The sequence below is a fragment of the Pteropus vampyrus genome, unplaced genomic scaffold (genome assembly GCF_000151845.1).
Source record: "Pteropus vampyrus isolate Shadow unplaced genomic scaffold, Pvam_2.0 Scaffold486, whole genome shotgun sequence".
NCBI lineage: Eukaryota > Metazoa > Chordata > Mammalia > Chiroptera > Pteropodidae > Pteropus > Pteropus vampyrus.
The window spans coordinates 311319-336416 of record NW_011889267.1 but is presented as its reverse complement, the minus strand read 5'-3'; the positions used below and the strand labels follow the sequence as shown (position 1 = coordinate 336416).

At 46.9% G+C, this 25098-nt stretch overlaps 1 protein-coding gene across 3 annotated transcripts in view; it reads left to right on the top strand.

Moving 5' to 3' along the window:
- Positions 1–16309, top strand: part of IGF2BP1 (insulin like growth factor 2 mRNA binding protein 1) — a 38616-nt gene extending 22307 nt beyond the window's left edge. Inside the window, exons 3-15 of one of the 3 annotated variants that reach the window (XM_011382641.2) lie at positions 3105–3153; positions 3671–3722; positions 6078–6141; positions 7354–7635; positions 8530–8664; positions 9539–9661; positions 10299–10434; positions 11160–11282; positions 11658–11774; positions 12608–12682; positions 13423–13554; positions 13805–13918; positions 14864–16309. In XM_011382641.2, the coding sequence (XP_011380943.1) occupies positions 3105–3153; positions 3671–3722; positions 6078–6141; positions 7354–7635; positions 8530–8664; positions 9539–9661; positions 10299–10434; positions 11160–11282; positions 11658–11774; positions 12608–12682; positions 13423–13554; positions 13805–13918; positions 14864–14956 (1495 nt within the window). In that variant the 3' untranslated portion in view covers positions 14957–16309. The other 2 variants (XM_011382640.2, XM_023524696.1) reach the window with 2 other exon arrangements.
- Positions 16310–25098: the final 8789 nt, after the last annotated feature.

Below are 25098 nucleotides of genomic sequence, written 5' to 3'. Positions count from 1 at the left end.
ATTAGGCTGCAACTATTGCATTGCCCGGGGCTTGCGGCTTCATTCTTTCACTCAACAGGTTTATCAGCTCTGGGATGGTGGTTCCCGAACCTCTAGGAGTTCTCTTGCCTCGTTTTCGAACAATGGATCTTGGGGTTTAGGCACCCCAGCCCCTGCTCAGTATAGTGCCCTATTACCTGTAGGGCAAAGACATTGTTCGACCGTATTGGAAGCTCATCCACCGGGGTGCTGGAGTGGGTCCTTTTAGTTGTCATAGGGAGGTGGGGGCGTGGGGGGTGAGACTCTAGGCTGTGGTATTTCCCACTAGTTCCCTACCAGTGCAGAAGTCTATTGTACTATCACTCCAAGCTTCTCGTTGTCAGCCCTGCCTGTCCACCTGCCTCTTCCCATGCTTGTCTGGACACCTCCGTGCTCCTGGGGCCTGGGCTCAGGGAATGAGAACCCTGCTTGAAGTTTTATCACAAAAGCCCTGTCAGTTTTCCACGGAAGGAAACTAAGGTACTGAGCAAAGATGTAACTGGTCAAGGTGTTCTTAGCTTCCATCTGGATGCCCCCAGCCCTCAGCACACTTCCCTCACCTAGCACACAATGAGCCTTCTGTAAATGTTTGTAGAGTGAACGAGTTACCCAGGGAGGGACTCGGGGACCCAGGGAAGGAGTGTACTTGGTATAGTTCGCATACAGTTCCCTCCAGTGCCCCATGTGCTTTGGTCTTGATCGAAACTAGGTATAGAAACCATCGTACTTCATAGAAACCAGGCCAACGGCTTAAAAAGACAAAGGTTCTTCATAGCCACTGAAGTGTTTTTGTCAGGGTTGGGGGCTTTGCTGAAAGGGGGCTTGGAGGCCTGAAGGGGCCTGGGGGAGGGCTACAGGATGTCTTTTCTTTCATTGGTTGGGTGGCCCTGCCCTCCTCCCCCTCCTTCTCCTGGAACATTCCACACATTCCAGACTGCCATTGCTTTCAGGATATGGATTAACATCCCGAACAGAGATTTGATTTCACCACCCCATCTCCTCCCCACCCTGAACAGAAAGCTTTAAGGTGAGGAGTTTGAAGGCGGAGGGTATTTTTTGATCTTTGACCTGAGATGATACTAAGGGGCCATCTTGAAAGAGCGCTTGTCACACTGAGCTCCTGAGCTGGGGTTGCTTTAGGCCCTGATTGGCTTGAACGCCTCGCTTCCCGGCTGGCAGCCCCCTCCTTTCTCTGCTCCTCATCCAGAAGACGCCCCTTGAGGGAAGGCATGGGCTTGGGCCACCTCTGTCATTGGTGTCAAGCTGGACCAGTGTTCTTCCAATGGCATAATTATTTTTTTCTCAGTTCTCCAGCAATTTGACTTTTCATTGTGAGGGGTTCTGGGTTGACTCTCCATCCAGTTTGTCACCAAGGGATTCGTACGAGAAATCCCTCACGAGGGCAGGTGCCCTGGCCTCCCTGTTGGCCAGTGAATTGAATCACAAGAAGGTAGCCTGGTGTGGGACCCGAGGACCTGAAATTGGACTTGTTTCTCTGATCCTTAGCCTTTTGTCCTAATGTGTTGTCTGATCACCTTCCTTCAGGTTCACAAACCAACCAAAGTAGAGAGCTATAGACATAGATTCTCTTCAAAACTTATTTTCCTATCCCCCTAAGTTGTTTTTTTATCCCTGAAAGAGATTTTCTTAATATAGTTCATCAGTGACTTTCCATACTCAGAGCCACCTAGCTAGAAGGGACTTAGAGACACTTTCATGTCCATTTTATAGCTGAAGACACTTGAGGTCTTGGGGGTGAAATCTGTGAGCTGGCCTCGGACATCCAAGATTGAAACATTTATAGTTAGAGCTTAGCATCCATTCCCTTGGTTCCGTATGTTTTCAATACCCCTTTCTCCTGGCTTGGCAGGAACTGACATGATCCCCATTGCGTAGGGAGACAGCGGCTGCCGCAGAAGTGGCTGAGTCAGGCGAACACCCAATCAGGAGCAGTTTAAGGGCCAGAACTGGACTTTCTTGCTTCCTAGTCCAGTTTTTCCTCATGCTTGTAGAGTTTTGTTGGACTGTGTCCCTGAATGAAGATTTTGTGATGAGGGATAGGCAAAGACGTAAGGACAATTGACCAATACAGACAAGTCAATAAAAATGCTTTAAGCCCAGCGATTAGGGCATCGATTTGGGTGGTAAACCAGTTTCTCTGGGAGTCAACTTTTAACCTACAAACCTTCCTCAGGGAAAATTACATTTTTAAGAGGAATTTTAAAAATGGGAAGAAAAAAGTGTAGTTAACTGGGAGCAGGGAAGGAAGGCGGTGGTCAGGATGCTGGGTTACCTGTGTTAATTACTCTCACCTTAGTATTTGCATCTATGATTATACTTTAAGTACTTACTCTAAGTACTTTGCTAAGCTCTTTATAATATTATCTAACGTTACTTTATACACCACCCCTTGAATAGGTATTATCCCTGTTTTACAAAGGAAGAAACGGAGCCTCAAAGAAGTTAAATAATCTTTTAAAGATCAGTGCTAGTAAGTGGAATGAAGGTTTAAATCCACACCTGCACAAAGCACTTAACTGCTGCACTATTATCCTGCTGTAGTTTGTTTGCATATATGTTTCCCCAGTAAATTGAGCACCTTGAGGCCGGGCACTTTCTGTTGTTTATTACTGGGGACACAGCATCTAGAACAAAGTCCAGCATGAAGTAGGCATCAATTAAATGGGTATCACACTAATGAATAATGTCTTATGTAGCTTTGTAGTCTTCGTGCCTGAAACATAGTGGGTAGTAATAGATGGCTACTGAATAAAAGTTTCTCTAGTGAGAAAACTAAGGGAAGACAAACAAAGCGGATGTGATTTTTAGGGAATTCTGTTACTCTAGGGCTCAGGGCATCTGACTTTGGTTTTCCTGTCTGTGGTAGCACTGATAATTTTGGTTCCTTAAAGCGAGGACACCCCTACACCAAATCGGCTTTCCCAAAGTTGATCATTCTTAGGCTCTAAGACTTTGTCATTGTGGAAGGTAGGGAGATAAAGACTGGGACAAGGATTAAAAACTGCAAGGTCACAGTCCCCTAAAGTATTTAGAGCTGTCACTAATCTTGTTCCCTCTCATTTCAGGAGCCGGAAGATTCAGATTCGAAATATTCCACCTCAGCTTCGATGGGAAGTAAGTGATGGGGGGCAACTCTCAGTGGCTCAGGGTGGTGGGGACTGGAGTGTAAGTCTGGGCCAGCCTGAGTTGGCAGGGATGACTGGGGAGGTCCGCTGGTGGTTTGGGGCCAGGCCAGGGGTGCTGAAAGGAGGTTGATAGGGTCTCATCCTTAACCCAGGACTATCAATATTAGTCCTTTGGGATTTTCTCCCTGTACTGAAAAGCATTACATAGAGGTGGAAAGGGTGTTGTTTCCTAAGCCCCAAACTTAGGGAAAAGTTAACCTGCCTCCAAAAAGCCTCTTAAATGTCTTTTTGAACTTAAGTGCATTTCTGCAAAGATACTACGACAGGTCACCACCAGCATTAGTATTCCAGAAAGGGCCAGATGAACAGTTGGTAATGCTCAGTCCCCACCTGAGGCTCTCTGCCTGTGCTCCAGTGCTTTGGGGTGTGGGGTGTCCAGTGGCTGGTCTTGTGATAGTTCCTGGGATGCTCAGAGTAGCCTCCTTCCTTTTCCATGTTCCTCCTAGGTCCTGGATAGCCTGCTTGCTCAGTATGGAACAGTAGAGAACTGTGAGCAAGGTAAGAGTGAGCAGACAGAGGTGATGGGGTGGGAGTGGAGGACTTTGGGGTTTCTGATCTTCCTCATTTTTCCATGAGCATATCTACCTGGCATACCAAAAGAAGACAGACAGACAGGCAAAATGTGGTATGGAGTCTTGGATGTGTGGTCCCAGCTTAGGCTCTGCTGCTTATCTTAGAACAGGTTTCTCCTCTGTTTAATGAGAGACGTGAACAGAGTCCTTCATTCTCCACATGGGGTCCCCAGGCTCCCAGGGGTCAACCAAGGTAGAGATCCTAAGATTTTAGAAATAGTTTAAGGAGGAAAACTGCATTCAGCCCGAGTAAGTCTGCAGCCCTTTTACTTTAAAAGCTTCTCTATATATTCTTTGTTTTTGGCTATAGTAATCAACCAGTTGTCTGTCTTCAGTTGAAAGCTCTGATTGTCAGCTACATGTCTTTGGTCAATAAAAAAAAAGCAGAGGATTTATTTACTTTAGTACACATTGATGGGCAGGCAAAATCAAGAGTGAGTCCGCAGAAGGAGAAACAATAAAAAGGAATTCTAGACCATGATTTGCTATGATTTTTGTTTGCTATGATGTTTGAGGTTTCTTCATAGCTTAAGATTACAAGAAGAAAATGAGGACTTTTCAGAGGAAATGGGCTAAAATAAAATGGAGTGATATAGATTGGACATTAGGGTAGACAAGATAGATATACTTGAGTCTGTAGATCTTTGGGAAACTTAGATAATCACTTAGTCAGGATTTAAATATTTAAATTCTTTGTGTAAAGGGCAAGCTATAAATCATAAATGATTAAAATATTTGCCTGCGTGAAGGTAAAGTGCTGAGTCAATCACACAGGTTTTCTCCCGCTCTAATCCTACAGCTTGCCTTTTATCATAAATGCCAGGACACAACTGGATGCACTGATAACCATTGCCCGGTACTGTTGACAGCTTAGACTAATGACTGTTACTCCTGGACAAACCCAAAACGAGAGCAAGATTGAGCAGTGGTTTGGGAATACATGCTGAGCCTCAGGGGGAGGTCTAGCAGTAGTCTCTCCAGGGCTGGAGCAGGGAGCTTTAACACACTGATTCTGGAGGGAATACCCGCTGCCTGGGGAGAACAGAATGGGAAAAGTGTCATTTTGTTGGATAATAGAGAGTCTTCAGGTTTGTTCAAATGTAACTTTCTAAGCAAAGTCTCTTCTAATATTCTTTAGAATTTGCTTATTTATTAAGCTTATTTTGCCTCCCTCTACTAGAATGTAAGCTCCACGAAGGCAGCGGTTTCATTTACTACTGTATTTTCATTTAACTAGAACATTATTTTTACAGAATCTTCTTCAGCATTGAGGTGGCAGAGCTCTATTGATGAAGGCTGGAAAGGTTAAGAGTGGTCTGGTTGAGGTTTTGTGGCCAAGGGCCTTATCTTCAATGTTGTGGGGGCAGAGGCTTGATTTTTGTCCATGTCCTCCACCCCAGCATTGAGCAGGCTGTCAAATCACAGGACGATGATGCATACAACAGAAGGTTATTTTTATTAATTTAAAAGAAGAATTTTAATGTCCAACCCAATCTCCTCCCTGTAGGAAAAGAGTATATGATGATCAAGTGAAAATCAAAAGGCTGCTTATGAAGAATGTGATAGGAATAAGGGCTGGTGCCATGAATTTATGATGCCCCGATGTGTGCGTTTCCATGGTCAAGCTGTTTGGAATACTCAGCCAGGAAATCCTTTTCCCCTGGAAAAGATGCAGACATATTCTCCCCCTCCCCAGACTCCATAGCAGCCACTCTCGTCAACCCTTTTAGCTAGGTCATAATACTCGTACATTTGATTAATGTATCCTTGAGGATACTTAGGCCTCTAAAATGGATTTGAGTGTTTCCCGAGTCTCTTCAGACATATCCTTAGAGACATTTCTTGGGATGTTTACTTCTATAAATTGCTAATCTCAGTGTGTTGATTTTTAACTAGTTTAACTTTCCAAGGGTAAATGTATCAGGCTGTTGTGTGGGCATGCGCATGCTGGCTGGGCGACTGACCTGCTGCCTGACCGCTGGTATGTTGACTACATCCTTTTGTATACTCAGCTCTCTTGGGGGCTGGGTAGGGAAATCAAAGAAAGACATGCAAGGAAAACGCAAGAAGGTGAATTAGGATCCTCTCAGAGTTCTGGTGAAAGGGGCGGGAAGGGGGACTGTTCTGCCTTGCCCTTCAAGTATTTTATAAGCTCCAAGTGGTCTGCTCCATGCCTTGCTGACCTCACAGTATGGAAGGATGAACTTTTAACACATGGGATTCATTCGTGGCATCTCCAAATTTCACTGCTCTAACCCAGGCCTCTGTTTTGCTCCCCTAGTGAACACCGAGAGTGAGACGGCAGTGGTGAATGTCACCTATTCCAACCGGGAACAGACCAGGCAGTGAGTGGGCTGGAAAGTGGGCCTGGGAGGGTCTTTAAGTGATGTTGCTGCTTCCCGACAGGGATACGTTCTAGGCAGGCAGGCGTCCCCGCCTGGGTTCTGATATTGTTGGTTCAGGGTCTGATAGCAGATACATTTGAATGGACCCAAAGAACTCCCAGGGAAGGTGGGAGATCCTCTTAGGAGAAAAGGTTGGCTTCTCAGAGACATCGCCAGTTGCCAGAGAACTTCAGTGTCCTTTGCTGTGCTGATGGCTCCATCTAGTGGTAGTAAGGAGGAACTGCAATATTTTTTTAAAGGATTCGTTAATGTAATAATGTGGGGGCAGACATTTTATTGTAGTGATCGCCGTGATCCCTGTTACGCTTGCTAGGGTCTTTTCAGTCCTATCATACCCACACTTTCTGGCTTCTTATCTTTTTGGTTGAGCAGTTAACGCATCTTACCCACTGGTAGTGACGAACTGTACTCGTCACATATTCACCCATGTGGGTAGATAGAGATATAATATCTGTATCTACCTTGTTATAGGCATTTTGCTCTTGATGGGTTTCTTCCTTTTTCATCGCACTGTCTCTGTCCCTTCTGTTTCCTCCAACTTAGGGAACATTGTATAATCCCACCAGTTCCTCGAATACTGTTTTCTTTTAGATGTCTCCTGAGCTCAGAATTTTCTGGAGGCTCATACTGCCCCTTGTGGCCAATCTGTAGTATTTAGCCTGGCTTTAAAGATCATGTCAACAGCTTGCTTACTACCCACAACCTGTTGTTGCCTTATTTACTTTTCTAACCAACGGCAGGTTTGGGAATGGGTGGGGTTTGACCCTGTTTTGTGGACATCCCAGATATACTTAAACTCCTGCTTCTGAGTGGGAAGCAAGCCATTCTGTCTCCAACTCTTAACTTCTTTTTCATGGAGTTTCTTTAAAGATGGAACGTGCCAGACTCAAAAGGTAGTTTTGGCTGAGATTTACAAGCAAATCCCCAGATTCCATGGAAATATCTTATTTACTTTACTTTTCCCTTTGATATCCTATGTCATTTAGACTGGAAGATTCTCTAAGGTAGAGGTGGGAGTGGTGGGCAGGTAGGTGGTCATCTCCTTTTAAATGTGTTCCATGCTATAACGCAGTAGAGCACTTTACATGTCAAGAAGATTTGGGGTGATTGACATGGATCCAAGTGACCAGTAGAGTCTCTCTCTGTCCCCAGAGCCATCATGAAGCTGAATGGCCATCAGCTGGAGAACCATGCCTTGAAGGTCTCCTACATTCCCGACGAGCAGATAGCACAGGGTCCTGAGAACGGGCGCCGAGGAGGCTTTGGCTCTCGGGGTCAACCCCGCCAGGGCTCGCCTGTGGCAGCAGGGGCTCCAGCCAAGCAACAGCAAGTGGATATTCCCCTGCGGCTCCTGGTGCCCACCCAGTATGTGGGCGCCATCATTGGCAAGGAGGGAGCCACCATAAGAAACATCACGAAACAGACCCAGTCCAAGTGAGTCTTAGCTGCTGGGGAATGGAGGTGGGTGCCAGGAAGCGCAGGGGTTGGTACCTGGGGAGGTGGGGCGCCTCCTGGAAGCACACTGAGGGGCGTCAACATTTACCATTTAGGAAATGTCACCCTGAACATGTTCCCTCTTTCCATTCAGGGGTCACTGCTTCCAATCCTTGCCTCCTAGGTAGGGGTGGGCAGTGGCGAGGCAGAATGGGGCTGGGGGTGCCATATGGTGGCGATGGCTGGGCCTCGCACTGTTAGCAAGAAAAGTTCTATAATTTTTCGTAGAAAGTCTCATCAAGTGGACCCCGTCTTGGTGAGTCTGTCTCTCTTCAGTGCTCTGGGATTTTAACACCACTTTTATTGGTGTCAGTAGGGCTGGTCAGCCTGGCCAAAGTCAGGGTCCTCAGTCATAGGTTGCAATTCCATCCTCCCTCCCATGCTACCACAACCATCCCTCTTTAATCTTGACCAGCTGATCAGTGTACTCTGTAGAAAAGAACAGGTCACATTTATGTCCTGTTATTCATAGTAAATTATTTATTCATAGTAAATTCTTTCTTATTACTTTTAATTTGGGACAATGTGCCTTCACTTTATAGTTGTTTCAAGGGGAAATGCAGCTTCAGAGTTGTGGGCTGTTGCTCCCCAAGCCTGCATTCCCATGGTAGGTGCCATCATTCCAGCCACCGACTCCTGATTAAGTCGGGTCCAGAGCAATAAGCCGGTCATGTGTCTCTGGCCCTTTCTCTGCCGTCCCCAGTTCTGCCCTTGATTGGCCCTGTTCCAAGAAGAGCAGATCCTGTGCCTTTGGTTGAGGAGAGTTGGGAGGAGCCTGAAGAAGATCCGGTTTCCCTAGGGACGAGTAACTGTCCTTGTCCTTTTGGTCCTCAGGATAGACGTGCACAGGAAGGAGAATGCAGGTGCTGCGGAGAAGGCCATCAGTGTTCACTCGACCCCCGAGGGCTGCTCCTCCGCCTGTAAGATGATCTTGGAGATTATGCATAAGGAGGCAAAGGACACCAAAACGTAAGCCTTCACCTTTTCTTGGAACATGGAGACCGTGAGCTCTCTGATGCCAACACACACTTTTTCTTAGCAAGAATGCAGAGATGTAGGAGATAGTCAGAAAGTGTACAGAAGGATCTGAGCTGCGAAATGACACGCGCTTTCCCATAAGTAACACCTTACATATCCTCCTAGGGATTCTGTGCACTCGCAAGCATGTATATGTGCATGTGTGTTTTAGCATAAATGGGGTTATAATGGACTTTTTCTATAATTTGCTTTTTCACTTTCACATGTCAGTATGTACTGACTCACCTCATTCTTTTTGAGCTGCATAGAATTCTATAGTGTGGCTATTTTCAAGTATACAAGTCCATGAGTTTTAGTATGCATATATCTAAAACCACCTCCGCAGCTAAAATAATGAACATATTCGTCGCCCTCACAGTCCTGTGCTCCTTGGCAACCTGTCCCTACTACCCCATTTTTCTATCCCTAAGTGACCACTGATATGCTCATTTTCCTAGTCGTCGTCTTCTTTTTTTTTTTTTTTAATTTATTTTTTAGGCGAGGTAACCCATGGTTGACCTCACAGATTGCAAGGACCTTGTCAGCTTACAATCCTTTATTTTTTATTTTTTATGCCGACAGCACCTGGTCTTCCTGGGTGGTCTCCCATCCAAGTGCTAACTAGTCCCGATCCTGCTTGGCTTCCAAGATCAGACGGGATCGGGCTTGTTCAGGGTCGCATGGCCGTAGACTCACAATCTTCTGAAATGTAATTTTGTCCTGTGGCTCCTCCTGAAAGCTCTGCTGGGGTGGCATGGTGCCTGAGTCTCTACCTGACCCACCATGAGGAGTGCTGGCCCCTCATTTCTTCCCATGTCTCCCTAAGGGCTGATGAGGTTCCTCTGAAGATCCTGGCCCATAATAACTTCGTGGGGCGTCTCATTGGCAAAGAAGGGCGCAACCTGAAGAAAGTGGAGCAAGACACAGAGACGAAAATCACCATCTCCTCGTAAGGCTCTCACATTGCTTTCTTTATGAGTGGGACGCCTAGGGCCCAGGGTCGACTGTGTTTCATTATTGAGCCCCTTTCATTAATACTTGCCTCTTAAGTTGGATGCAGTTTCTGCCTATCACAGAAGAAGCATCAAAGAAATGGTAAAGAAGATTTATTTCTATAAGGGCTGGAGGTCTCCCTTCACCACTGCCATGTGGGCTGGGGTCTTTCTTTAGAGCCACCACCTCAGTCCTGTGCCCTCCACATCCCACCTCAGATGCTCTGCATCTCAAGGAGGGGGCACCTGCAGCTTGGAGCCGGGGCTTCGGAGTTCCGAGCATGTCTGTCAGGCTGTGAGAAGGGAATGGACCTAGGTCCTTTTGTGAGGATAGCATATGGTCTGTGCGGTGGCCTGACTCACTGGGAAGAACGGAAGTTAAGGGAGCGGATTAGCTGCTATGTGAGCACTGTGTGTCTTATCTCTCTGTACTTCGCTCTGCCCTAGTTACAAAGCAAAGGCCAGAGACAGAGCTTTCTGGCAAAAGTTAAAGAGCATGCAGAAGTGGTGAGCTTGCGACTCATCCTTGGCTGGGGCCTGAGCCCATCCTGTGAGTGGAAGGGTAACGCTGCTTTGCCCCTCTCCCCGCTCCAGGCTGCAGGACCTCACTCTCTATAATCCCGAAAGGACCATCACTGTGAAGGGGGCTATTGAGAACTGCTGCAGGGCTGAGCAAGAGATCATGAAGAAGGTTCGGGAGGCTTACGAGAATGACGTGGCTGCCATGAGTGTGAGTATCAGGCATCTCTGCCTGCCCTGCTCCGAGCCTGAGCCACAGCAGAGTGAGTCTTCCATGTGGGCGGGGCATGGCATGTGCTGTGTGGCTTTGGAGCATTTATTTGCTTTTGGAATTAGGTTCATCGGAAAAAGGCTTTTAACTTTGATTATAATAGGGGTTCTTCATTTGATTCCTGGGGTGGGGCTTTCAATCTTGGGTTTCGAGCTCTGTGATCCTCCTGTAATTGTTTGTAAAATTTGTCTAAGAGTACACTTCAGTGGGGAGAGGGTCCATAATTTTCATCCGATTTTCAAAGGGGAGTGAGGATGGTAGTGTACGTGACCAAAAAGGTGAGTCCTAGAAGTCAAATGGAGATCTGTCCTTGCCACTCCTCATGTAGGCACATTCATTACAATACCGGGCTGTGAGTTTGTCATCTGTCTCAGTGGAGTAAACCAGAGAGCATGGGCTTCTGACGGTACAAAACTGGTTGGCTCTTCCGATTGGAGTCCAGTGAGAACACCGTATCACTCACTACTCCATACCCTAGGTATATATGTGAGCGTGAATGAGAACCAAAAGAGTAGGCAGGTGTTTGTGTAAAAGCGTGTAATTCTTCTGTGTTTAGCCCACTCTCTCTGGGGGTACTTGTCCTCTTGGTTCGGCCAGTGCCACACACAAGGGACCACCAGGCCCCATCGGATTGAGCTGACATCCTCCTTACCTTCCTTCCCCAGCTGCAGTCTCATCTCATCCCTGGCCTGAACCTGGCTGCCGTAGGCCTTTTCCCAGCCTCGTCCAGTGCAGTCCCGCCACCTCCCAGCAGCGTTGCCGGAGCTGCTCCCTACAGCTCCTTTATGGTAGGTGCAAAGTCTTATGACAGGGGACACCTGGCCCCGTGTATCGCCTCCCTTAAAGAGTCCGACTCCTTGTGGGCCCCTGATGCTCAGAAATTCGCAGGGAGAGGGAAGGGAGGTCTGAGGATGCTCCTGCTGCATTGTTCCCAGAACCTCGACCCCATGGAAGGCGATCTCGGATGCTGCCAGGGATGCTGGCAGCACTCTTCTTCCTTCCTCCTCTTCTCGGGCATAGGAGGAGCTAAAGAGTGTGTAGCCCAGGTTGGCCACTGGGTGCCTGCACCCCTTCCTTCCTGAGAATGCATGGCAGTGGCATGGAGGGGCTTCCGGACTGTGCCCCTTGGCCCGTGGTGATAACACGCCCTGTCTTGGCAGCAGGCTCCGGAGCAGGAGATGGTGCAGGTGTTCATTCCTGCCCAGGCAGTGGGCGCCATCATCGGCAAGAAAGGGCAGCACATCAAACAGCTCTCCCGTTTCGCCAGCGCCTCCATTAAGGTGATCTGCTATGTCTCCTTCCAAGTCCTGGGAGGGGAGAGTGCTCTGCTTCCGTCACCTTCTACCTTTGTTCCCAGATGCCCCATTGAGCTGTTGTTGGGGCCTTTTCCCTGTGGAATCGCAGCTGCCTTTGTTTTTGACCTTTCTGGGTCCTCCACCGGAATGCCTTCCATTATTCTGGATTTTCAGGCTAGGGAGGAGGTGGTGTTGTAGCCTAGAAAGAGAGCTTAGGTTTTGCCACAGACTGACATGAGTTCAAATCCCCGTCGTTAGGCCGTGCGGCCTGAGCCTCAGTTTCCTCATCGGTACGGTAGTCATCGTAACACTAAGAAATAATGCAGCGGAAGCCTCTGGTTCTGTCAGTGCCTGGTACACAGTGGTTGCTCAGTAAATGTTAGCTGTCTTTTTACCTTCTCTGGCCAGGGTCCCGTGGAGACAGCAGGGAGACTGTCACAGTGAAACAAAGGTGTTGTTACATTTCGCAAGTCTAAATCGTTTGTTGCAGTGGTCTTAAAGTTTTGATCAAAAGCAGTGATTGTTTTCCAGTGGACTGTGGTCCCTGCCCTCCCCGCACTGGTCACCTCGTTTGTGCTCCTCTCCTTGGCAAGACTCCCCTAAAACCTCTTAGGGAGATTGGGAGGGGGAAGGGTGGGGAGGCCCTATTTAGATGATGTCACTGGAGCAAACGCTTCCTTGCCCTCAAAACGGTTTGGGTGCAGGGGCAATGACTTTGGTGTTCAGGGTCTTCTTCTTTCCCCGTGTCCTCAGAAGTGGGTAGGGAGACCGGAACCGTGGAGATAAAGGGTGCCTCTGACCAGATGTTCGCTTTGCAGATTGCTCCTCCCGAAACTCCGGACTCCAAAGTTCGTATGGTCATCATCACTGGACCCCCAGAGGCCCAATTCAAGGTTCTGATTCTTTATTGTTTTTCCAAACTGGATCCACTGGAATCAAGGGGGCGGTTGCAAGTTTGTGTCACGTTTTTAAGCTTCCCCTGTGGGATACAGGGCTGCAAGGCCGCTTTCAAACTGGCATCAAACTTTATTTGTTACTTCTGTTTTCCTCATTACTTCCTGAAGATCATCAGTAGGCTTGTGGGAAAGAAGTCCAAGGGCTTCTTCCTTGCGCTCTGCCATAGTTAATAAGGAAGGTCTTTGATGCCAAATTCCCTTTTCTGTCCCTGCTACATCGCTGAGTTCTCAAACTTCTGGTCAGACAGCCAAACGCTGATAGTTAACAGCCTGACAGGTGGCAAACAGGAACAGCTGTCTAGGCTATATAGGGTGTCTGACAGCCTGCCCTCTGAGTGACTCAACCAGCTGCCACTCAGGACCACGAATTGCTACACGCTGCTTTGTCCAAATATGTGTAGTCGTCCCAGACCCCGTAGATCTGGTGTGTAGCCTGTGAATTATGTTCCTCTTGGAAGTAAGGTACTCTCCCCAGGTTCTCCGATATTACAGATGAGCAGAAGGGACACTGACAGTTCAATGCCGTTGAAATTCTCTCCTCATCTGGTCTAGCTGGTTGAACTACCCCCAGTAGGGTGGGCCTGTGGGCTGAAGGGCTGGATGGAGCTTGGGGACCACGCCTCGGAATGTTTTGTCATGTACGTGTCGCCTGCTGATTCACGACCTCATCTTCTCAGGCTCAGGGAAGAATTTATGGAAAACTCAAGGAGGAGAATTTCTTTGGTCCCAAGGAGGAGGTAAAGCTGGAGACCCATATCCGGGTGCCAGCATCAGCAGCCGGCCGGGTCATTGGCAAAGGTGGCAAAACGGTGAGCTGTGAGGGCCACATTGAAATTTCTAGACCTTGATCCCCAAGCCTAACAGTTCTGCCCTGGCCTCCTGCTCCCCTACCCTGCTCAACCTTAGGACTCTGTTTACTTGATTCTATTCCCCAGGCTCAACTCCCGACTCCTGTACTTTCTACCTGCTAGTTACCAGCCTCTTGCCCCTCCCTCCAATCCCACTCATGCTTTCTTAATGGCACCCTGAGCTCCTCCTCTCTGCTCACCCTACCCTCAGGTGAATGAGTTGCAGAATTTGACAGCCGCTGAGGTGGTAGTGCCAAGAGACCAGACCCCTGATGAGAATGACCAGGTCATCGTCAAGATCATTGGGCATTTCTATGCTAGCCAGGTATGTATGGCATTTCCCCATGAAAGGAGGGTGGCAGGAGCCTAGGTATCAGAGAAGTGAGACTCTAGAGTTGACCAGAATGACCTTGACAAGTCCCGTGGACTCTGCCTGCCTCCAGTTTGGCTTGTTCTTCTATTTTAGGTGTAGAAGTATGTGTACATGCATTATCTCCTCTTAAGGTTTCCAGGGAGTGATTTGACAGTTTTCATATGTAGTATATGTTATATGCAATAACATTATATACTGGTGGTATTTCCTGTTATCTAAATTTAGTCCTTCCCTAACCATTATTTTTGTGCTGGATAAGTAAAGAAATTGGCATTATTCATCATCCAGTCTTGTTCATGGAAAGGAGACATTCTGGGATAGTTCTGTCAAGCGAATCACATTCTGCAGTTGATTCCATTATAAATTTTATCCTTAGGGAAGACATTTGTGGGAAGGAAAGAGTAAAAATACGGATCCTTTGGCATTTTGCACATTTTTACAGTGAGGCTTATTTCAATGCTTTTATCGTTCATCCATCTCCAGGCATTTCATCCCCTTTCCTGGGGATAGTTACATGTATAGCAGAGTTGTGATTTGTGATGCGGTCTCCTGGTTGACCCTCTGATCAACTTATACTCCCAGAAACTCTAGGAGTTCCATTTTGGGTTCAGTAATATGTGTCAACTTTGTCAATTTTCAAAGTTTTTCAAGTTTTAAATTCTGAATGAGTTATACTACTGTCTCTCCTCCCCCCGTGCCCCCCTGCTCAGGGTCCACCTGGAGGCAGAGAAACCTAAGGTGACTAACCCTTAGTCTTCCTCATCTTTCTTTAAGTCCAGTGCGTCCTGCTGTTTGCTGCCGGGGTCTGGGTCTCGATGGCCTGTCTCCCTGTCGAGGCTGTCTCCTGCTTTGCTTTGGAGGTTCTCACTCCCTCCTTGTCGCCTGTTCTTTCTGCAGATGGCTCAGCGGAAGATCCGAGACATCCTGGCCCAAGTTAAACAGCTGCACCAAAAGGGACAGAGTAACCAGGCCCAGGCACGGAGGAAGTGACCCAGCCCCTTCTCACCGCATCTACTCGAGGACAACGGGCTGAAATCGAGAGCACGTTCTCCCCAGCAGGCCTGAGAATGAGTGGGAATCAGGGACACTTGGGCTGGGTCGTAGATCAGGTTTGCCCACTTGCTTGAGAAAGATGTTCCAGTGAGGAACCCTGATCTCTCTGCCCTAAACACCCAACCAATTGGCTTAACACTGCCCACCCCTCAGGGTGTCACCGTGGAAATTCTAGCTCAGGGTGCTTTTAAACGTGGATTGTTTAAGTAAGTTCTTCAGGTCCCACCGAGAGGGTGGGCCAGTCCCCAGCGGGAAGAGAAATAAAATTTCCTTCAGGTTTTTAAAACATGTAGAGGGGTGTTTTAATCAGCCTCAAAGGACGGTTTGCTTTTTGACCCTAAAATCCTTCCAACCTTCTCCTGCTTGGTTTATTTGATTAAAATACCTCCATTCTCATACCCTGACATAGCCTCTTCCTATATTCACACTAATTGTTTTATCTTTACTGCTACCAGAAGAAGCGAGGACCAATGAAATGCATTGTTTAGTTTATGTTATTGACTCAGAGGGAGAAGACATATCAGCATCTGTAGTTTAATTCCAATCCCTCCCTACCAGCCCCTAGTAACAGCAAAAAATAAAGAAAGGAGGGTGAGAGATGGGGAGACAGATGATTAAAATTTACAGTAATCCACGTTTAAAAGAAGTGCCCTCGTGGCTGATCTGTTCTAGATCACTGTTTTGAAAAATTGGCACAAAGAATTTCCCCCACTCTGCTGGGGCTTCCCCACCAAGATTCCCCACCCGATTCGCGTCCCTCCAACCATATAGGTCCCACATCATGCATGTCCAGGTGCACATGGGTGGTACTGAATGCTCAGCGGGATAGGGGCTGACCACTGTACCGTCCCTGATTCCCATCATTCTCAGGCAGATTTTATATTTTTTTAAAGTCTATTTTAATGATTGGATATGAGCACTGGGAAGGGGACACTGCTCCCCTTGATAAAGTCTCAGTTCCATGGAGGACTTGAGTGGCCCCAAAGGCTGCCACTGTGCCCTCACGCCAGCCCACGTGTTTGCATAAGGGCTGGTTCCCAGAGGCAGGGGTTGCGGGGCACTCCCCCCCCCACGGCACTGTTCTTTTGGTGGTGGTGGGATGTGGAACCCAACCCTGAGCTCCCGATAAAGCTAAAGTTTGTCATCTGGCATATATTATGACTATTCAGTAAATTGGAGAGTATTCGCTTCTGTTTTTATCCTAGAAGTATATTTTAACTGATGGCTTCTGCCTCCACAAATCATTGGCATGATGAAAGGTGTTCCAAAAAAATAATAGAAAAACAAAATCCAAAGTACCAGCAACATACACAAAGGAGTAAATAAGCTTAATTTATTAATTTACCAGGCTCAATAAGATCCCGTTTGAAGTTCAGCCCTTGGGGAAGATGGCAGCCATCAGTTAACTGAGGTTAGGCCTTTCTCGATATACTGATCGCCAATGCATATTAGCCAGATGGTGTACTTTAGCTACCTTGGACAATGCTATCGAGTGTGCTGGGAAGGGTGGAGGCCTCTCTGCGCGTGGAAAAGCCCACGTATGGAGTCCTCTCCTTCCGACATGGCAACAACAACAGTAACAACAAGACGTGGGCGGAGTCAGTCAGGTAATGCTGTGCGCAAGTAAAAAACTACCTCAAGGTATGAAGTTACCTCAGCAATTACTTTCCTTTTTGTTCCCCCCACCTCTTTTTTTTTTTTTTAAATCTTTTTTTTTAAATTTTTTTTTTTTTTTTGCGGCTTGCTGATATTTTATATAAAAAAAAAGAAAAGCAAAAGAGAAGCTGATAGTCTTGAATATTTTATTTTTTTAATGAAAAGAAAAAAATGAGAAAGTTATGTTTCATAATTTCTTAATTTCTTACAACATGAGCCAGTGCAACCCTTTAGGAGCTCTGGAGAACAGGCCCCGTGGGAAAGACAGCGGGGGCTCTCCTTGACAGGAGGCTGGGGCTGACAGGCATAGGCCCAAATTTGAGAGGGCCCAAGGGGAGGCTCCGGTCTCTGACTTCAGCCTCTCCTGGAAAATCCCACCTGGTGTGATTAAGAGGCCTCGCTGGGCTGTAGGCCCCCGGTGACAAAACAACAAGTCTCTCCCTCTCTCCCTCTCCGGTTAAAGAGCATCCTAGCCGGTCTTTCCCACCCAGTGGTGCTGTTGAGATATTTTAAAATATTGCCTCCGTTTTATCGAGGAGAGAAATATTAACTAAAAAGTATACCCTTTAAAAATTTTTTGTATTTCTCTGTCTAAAGATAAAGGAGCCAAGATTCTGTGGATGGAAGAGACAAAGCTGTCCTCTGACTCTCAGAGAGGTCCACCTGGTCTGTCATGGCGATGGTTTTCATTTTGTTGTCGTGGTGGTTTCATTTCAACCCCATCTTGCTTTTCTTGGTCTATACCAAGAGGCCAAGGGGCAAGCAGGTTCTCCGATAACTGCCCCTCTCCATCTCCTCATTTTCTTTAGCTCTGATTAATTCTGGTGGTGGACCCAAACTTAGGGAATTGTTGTTTTAGAGTGGTGGGTGGCAAAGAGGGGCAGGGGATATGGGGATGTGCTTGGGGCCAGGTTCCTGCCTCCATGTCTTACCACTTTCTCGCTGTAACATTCCTTGATAGCCCCCAAAACTGTCTGTCCCAAAGAGAGGAGGAAGCAGGAAAGCATTTAGGGATAATGTCAGGCCGGTATAATTAAGCTTCCCACCTGTCCTAACCACAATAAAGGGTCTCCCAACTTCCATCTCTGGCTCTATATGCTTTATCCCAAAATGAGGCAGATAACATTCAGACATCGGCCATTTAGTGATTTAAGGTGAATTCCCAGCAGCAAGCATGCTTTGATATCTGGTTCAAACTACCATTGGAAAAATAAATCCCACAGTACCTGAAATGTGATTGTTGCAGTGTTCAGTTTCCTTGGGATCCTGCTCCCTTCACACGTTAAGCCCACGTCCTTTTCCTTTTGGCTGATTCAGCTCCCAGGAGAGACCGGGAAGTGTGGCAAGGGACTTGGGAAACTTTACTTGGATAAGGCACAGCTCCACTCATCGCTGATACTTGCCCAGCAGGAAAATTGTGAAAGTTACACTACCAGAAAGCAAAAGGAATATGGTTTGGTGGTTAAGGTTTAGCGGGATAAAGGGCTTGCCTTGGTGGGTCCACCTTTGACCCCTATATTAGGTCTTGGGGCAGTTCCTCGCCCTCCTGCGCATCACCTCCATTTCCCCATCCTCGGCGAGAAAACGAGCTGATGTGAAAAGCACTTGGGAGATTTGTATGATCTGAGAAAAGTGACTTCTGTGCTCTGAGATATATATGGTGTGCGCACTACATATATATTTTTAAGAAAGGACCATCTCTTTAGGATATATTTTTTAATTCTGTGGACTACATAAAGAACCAAAATGGTTTGATTCACTGACTTTGAAGCTGCATCTGACAGTTATACCCCAATGGCTTTAATCCCCTGGAGGGTCTGGTTGCCTTTTGCAGTTTGGGTTTTGGACTCAGCTCCAGTGAGGCCTCTGGGTAGGAGAGAGCCGTGTTTAGGGACAGGGAGTTTCATCACCTACCCTTTCCTCCCCTCCTCCTCTCAGTCCTGCTCAGTCTTATCCTTACCCCTGAGCTCTCCAATTATGGGGACAATTGGAAGCTATTCTCTTAATTATGCCTCACTATTGGCAGAAAAGATCCTGTGTAAAACCCAGAGACACTGGGGGGGAGGGGGACTCCAGTTGATTTTTTTGTGTCTATTTTCCTCTGTGCCAAAGACAGACAGACAGAGGCTGAGAGAGGCTGTTTCTGAATCAAAGCAACAGCCACCTTTTGACATAGACCAGGGCTGTCTGAGAAGGGGAAGGCTCCTGGAAACAGTGCGAGCTACAGCTTCCCTTCTGAGGCTCCTGGGGGGTGTGGGGCCCATCCGTGCCAAGGGCTAGGGAGCTGAGAAAGGGGTCCGATGGCTCCTGGTTGCACTTTGGGGAAGGAGAGGAAGTTTGGGGCTCCTCCACATGGGACTGCTCTTCGTCCCCTGTCCCCACTGCAGAGATAGCATGGGAGTTCCCTTCAGGCCTGGCAGACTGGCAGTGAGGAGGGGCCTCAGTTAGCTCTAAAGGGTGCCTTCCCCTCCTCCCACCCCAGACATAACCTCTGCCAAACTGGGAACCAGCAGTGCTATGTAACTACCTCACAGAGCCCCGGAGGGACCGTCTGAGCTTCCGATTCACTAAGAAGCTTGCTGCCGGCCTCTAGTCACCCCCTTTCTCCCACCTCCCCTCAAGGGGTGGGGGTGGGGGGGTCTCTTTTCTTTCCTCTGCCCCCCCAAAGTTTTTATGGGGCGATCTTAGTGGCTTTGACATTCGAACCATGCAAATGGTTTGCCTGTTTGTTGAAAAGTGGCAGAAGAAGGGCACAGCCTGACAGTAATCGCAGGAAGATGGAAGAGGAATCCTCAATGCCAGGGGAGAAAAAGCCATTTCCTTTCCAAACACTCGATGATTTAGATGCAGAACATTTCTCTTATATTCAGATTTAGAGTAACACCAGCTGAAAACTTCAGTTTCTTTCCTTTGGATGCATAAGGCTTCTCTAATGGGGTACAGAACAGGGAGGAGGCCTCATGACTGAAGGTGGACTTGGAGGGTGGGGGCCAGAGCCCCAACCCTGACCCTCGGCCCTGTGCACCTCCTTGGGGGCACAGTTTGATGGCATCATTACTGGTGCCTTAGTATGGTTGAATCTGGACTGACAAAAGAAAAGAATTTTTTTTCTAATGAAATAGCAGGAAGCTCCTCGCGAGCATGTGTTTTGAGTAACCACAGGTGATGGATGCTACGAGTATAAATGGATTAACTACCTCAATCCTTACAGTAAGAGTGGAACCAAGGGCAGGGACCTGTGCGTAGGGTAGGAATCCCAGCCAGGAGGAATGAATGAAGGCTTGTGCCACAGAAAGGTTTGTCCGTAAGCAGGCAGGCCTGCCAGGATCTCCCACTCGTATCGATTGGGTTGGGAGGACTGGCCATTAGGTCCCCCCTTTCTGCCTTCCTTGCCCTGGGGTCCCATGTTTCACCCCATTCCCTCCAGCTTGTCCCTCTCACCTGCTATATCTTTGTTGGACCAGAGGGTGAGGAGAGGAATTGCCTCCTCTTCTACCGAAGGGGGCTGGCTGGAGGTGGAATCTGGGGCTTGGCCTGGAACCCACCACTCAGCCCCAAAGCCAGGAAGCCTGGGGAAGCCAGAGCAAAGACCTCTTCAACAGGGTTTCTTTGAAATGCTCCGCCTCCTCTGTATCTGCTTCTCAGTCTCCACGGGGACAGTTGGCTCTAGGAGAAGAGGTGGAGCCAGGATCCTTTGTCCTGAGAGTCTGAGGGCCAGGTCCTCTGGTCGCTCAGGTGTCTTTGTAGTTGGGGAGTTCCACTGGGCGGCCCCAGCCCCTCCCCACCCTCTAACGGACCTCCTCATAGAAACCCCATTTCACTTTTGTTTTATCTACCTCTTAGCAAGACAATAGAGATAAATTAGGTAGTTGGCAACTCCACTTGCTTAGGTTAGGGGGGGGAAAAAGATTTCTTTTTCCAAAGGAAAAAATATTACCTTAAAAATGCTTTCCAAAAAATTTAAAAAACCAAAAAAAAAAAAAAAAATTAAAAAAAAAGAGGGAGACATTTTCCAGTGACTACTGGATTATTTTAATTTCCCAAACTTTTCTTTTTTCCCCCGTAAATAAGTTTCACTCTTTGGCGATGGCGTGCTTTTCTAATAGGTACTGCTTTTACAATTGCCCCCTGGCCTGCCCCTCCCCCCACACCCCATTCCTGCCTGTGAGTCCTACCTGTGTTTCTCACCTGTTACCCTCCCAGCCAGGTGACTTCCGTCACCCCCACCAAGAACTAAGGCTTTGTGTGTTTTGGGGTGCTTAAGTCTCGACTCGCCATTTCCCCCTGTGGGGGTCAGGGGGCCACTGTTAACACGTGTAAATTTTATGTAATCCACTGCAATGGAAAGGTGTCGAGATGAATTTCAGCAGATAATAGATGAGTTTGCATCATGAATACACATCTACTACCATTTGGATTCTCCCCTTTCTCCAGCATCTTGATCCATGTCCCAGAAACCGGAGTATGTCAAAAGAGCCCCCTCCCCTGAGGCAAAGCAAATGGGGACCCAATCCTGAGAAGTCACTTATTCAGGAGAGTGAAAAATGTATTGTTATGAATGCAAATCACAGTGGGGGCTGGAGTGGGGGGACTGGTGTTTGTGATTGTGCTACTCTATTCTGTAAATGCGACCACTTTGAAAATTGTACTTTCCTGGAAATCTGCCAGTCGTCACCACCCGGATTTTGATTGTACTCTTTCTCCCACCCTTTAATCTGGTTTTTATTTTATCCGGGGGAGGTGGGGCAGCTGGCTCAGACTTTCGGAGTTTGTTCTTTTGCTGGACGAGCACTCCAGTTTTAGCCACAAACCACTTAATTCCACTGTTTCAATTTCAAAATAAAAGGAGACTTATATTCAAAGCCGAGTGTGTCTGTGTCTCAGAAGAGGGTTTTCTGGGTCGGGGAGCTGAGCTGCTTAAACCTCAGTGTGAGAACCCTACTTTCCAGGGTCCAGAGTCACTCAAGCGCAAAATAGGCATTTTGCTTACATTTGCAGGACGGCAACAGAGGAGCGTCTTTTAAATGGTGCCTCGCTCTTAATTTTCTTGGCGTGTTAGATGGAATAAGGCATCTACCATTAAAAAAGATGTTGAAAATTACTGTGCTGAGCGTTCATAGTTGCTCTGGAAATAAGGGTGTGTTGCTCTTCCTAAAACCTCCCCTAAGAAAAACTGCAAACAGCTTCTGTTTTTTTCTGGGTTGCCTAGAAAGGGAACTAGGTCACCATCTGTTGCGACCCCCTCTCTGATTTTTTTTTCCTTTTCGAAGGCTGGATTGGTGGAGGGACAGCCTTGTACAACACAACCTGAACTCCAACTTGACAATCCTGATTCTTGGTCCAGCCTTTTCTGCCATATCATCTGTCAAAAAGATGACATGATGGGACTGGCCTATGCCATGCTTAAAGGACTGTTCCAGGTTATCTATTAAATGAATAGATGTGCCTAGTACCAGTTACGGTGTTCTAAAGTCTGGTGTGAAAGGAACACATTAAGAATTGCCTCTCCATCCCAATGAGGTTTTATGGCTGCCGTGGATGCTGAGCAGATCAGTGAAGTCTTTATTTCCACAAGGGACAGTGTGGAGTATTTGCCAAGTATTGCTAACATCAGTCTCTAGCTTGCCCTTCCTACTTCCCACTCTGCCTCTGCATCCTTTTTTTCCTACTTAACCCAGTCTTGTTTGAAAGAAGTTTAAAAGTGAATCTGGATGGGTTAATGTCCTTAGGCTAGATTTGGTGTTGATGTGAAATATGACTTAGGAAACAAATAGATAAAAATCAAGACATGATTTTCAATACCTGGCGAAGCTTCATCTAGAAGGAGAATATTTGTTCCCTGCCTCACTTTGGAAAGTAAGTGGCTTAAACTTGAGATTGAAACCCTGTGGACATTTCCTAATAATGGCCAATATTTATTGAGATAAATACTGTGCTTCTTGCATACCTAGAAGGCATTAAAAGCCTTACATGATGGCTCTCATGTAACCCTCACAACAATCCTAAAATGAATATGACTCCTATTTTGTAGATGAAGAAACTGAAGATCAGAGAGGCTATGTTACTAAAGTCACCGATGTTTGATTCTCAAACCTGTACCTTTAACAACATAGCAAACCAACATTTCATTGGTGCATGTGAGACAAGACAAACTCATTTCAGCTGTAGGTTTTCTAGAACATTCTTTTTACTGTCTGTGTAAGAAGCGAAGTCTAAAAGAGCTCTTTGTATCTGTACTGGTCAAACCAGTCAGGCCTTGGTCTTGCCTTGTCATGTGTGCATGAGCTTGACAAATTTAGTGCCTAATGTGCCTAAAATTTAGTGCCCCTAAAAGAAGACTGGCGGCAACATGGGCCAGGTTAGAGGGTCAGGTAGCACAAATGTCACTAAAGTAGCGGTTGAGAGGGGAGGCATCCTATGCACGGGCTGTATGGATCGAGATCAGGTTAGGGAATGGGACTTCCTGGGATCTGATAGCTAATGCCACCTATTCATAAACATTTGGAGGTCAAGTGGCTAGAGGTAAAATTGGTGCCTTTAGAAGTTAAAGTGAATTTGAGGCTGAGTTAAGAGTCAACTTAAAACCAAAGTAAGCACAAAGCCGAGCTTACTGGCACAAGTTGCTCGCTTAGCTTTTATCTACTGCATAGCTCCTGCAATGCCTGTGTTAAAAGTCTTTGGTCTGTGTTTCTGTTTTTAAAAAGCCCCTAATAGTGTTTGGTCAAGAAACTTGCAGTGGAGAGGAAAAAAAAAAGATAAAGTAACTTTGCTAATGAAGGGTCCGGCTGTTCTTGTATGAATTGCTGTAATAGGTGTAATTGGTATTGAAATGCATCACATATTCGACTTGTGATTGTGCATGAAGTGTTAGAAAATTCTGGTGTCCAAAATTTTCACTGCGTAATGATGTCTTGTTCGAGAAGTTAAAGTTCTCATGCTTAGTGGCTTGGCTGCCTGTCAGTGGGGGGGCGGGGGGGTAAGAGTGGGGGCGGGGGTGACAAACACAACCCATAAGCCTCAATAAGACTCAGAGCCTGCTTGCCAAGTAAAGTGCCTCAAAATAATGGATTTCTCTAACAGTCAAGGAAAAACTTTTTTTTTCTTTTTAACAGAGTAAGAAATTCTATGTTCCTCATTTAAAACCTGTAACGTGGCAAAGTTGGTCTATTAGTCTTGCTGTAAAAAATTAATTTTCTAGGACTGCTGTAACAAATTACCCCAAAACCGATGGCTTAAAACAACAGTTCTGAAGGCCAGAAGTCTGATATCAAGGTGTCAGCAGGTCAGTTCCTCCTGGGGGCCCTTAGGGACATCCACACCTCTCTCTTAGCTTCTGAAGGTTGAGGCAATCTATGGTCTTCTCTGTGGCTCTGTTTCTATTTTTGTTTCCTATAAAGATGGCCATTGGATTTAGGACTCACCTTCATTCAGGATGATCTCATCTTGAGATCCCTAGACACATCTGCAAAGATTCTTATTCCAATTAAGGTGACATTCTAAGGTCTGGGGTTGGCATATCTTTTTTTTTTCAACCCTCTACAAAGGCGATACTACGTGGGGCTTTGCCCCTGACAGGTTGACTACATTGGATATTTAATCCCCCTTTTCTTGGAGGTTGAAAAGATTCCAGTGCCTTTTAGAAAAAAGTGAGACCCTGCAGACCGACTAACCAGCTATGGATCAGGATGCTCGGATGGTAGTGACCCTGGTTGCTGAAGCATTCGGTGACCAGGGAGATGAGTGGTACTTGACTGTTGTCCCAAGACCCCTAATGGTTTGGGTTGGTGGTTAGAGTTAGAAATAAAGGGGAGAGGACTCCATAAAGCTAAAACATAACATGGTTGTTCCCCCTTTTGCACCAGTGGGAAGCAAAACTGCATTCCTCTGACCCACGAAGGTGACCAGAGATAAAATACGCCCTGGTAGTCAAGGGTGGTCCGTTAGGCAGAGATATATTAAGGTCATCTCTTACAATGAGTAGGAAAGAGGAACGGTAAACGTAGTTTAGGCAAAAGCCCAAAGTCTTAGTCCACTTGGGCTGCTATAACAGAACACCATGGACTGCATGTGTGGCTTATAAATCTTATAAACCACAGAAACTTCCTCATGATTCTGGAGGCTGAGAAGTTCAAGATCAAGTTGCCCACAGATTTGGTGTCTGGTGAGGACCTGCTTCCTGGTTCATAGATAGTTCCAGCTGTGTCCTTACATGGAAAAAAGGATGAGGGAGGTCTCAGGTAGCTTTTATAAGGGCATTAATCTCATTTATGAGGGCTTTGCTCTCATGACCTAATGACCTCCCCCACAACGGCCCTACCTCCAAATACCATTGCATTGTGGATTAGATTTCAACATATGAATTTTGGAGGGACACAAACATTCAACCTATAGCACCCAGTGAGACTAGAGGGGTTGGCTCCTTG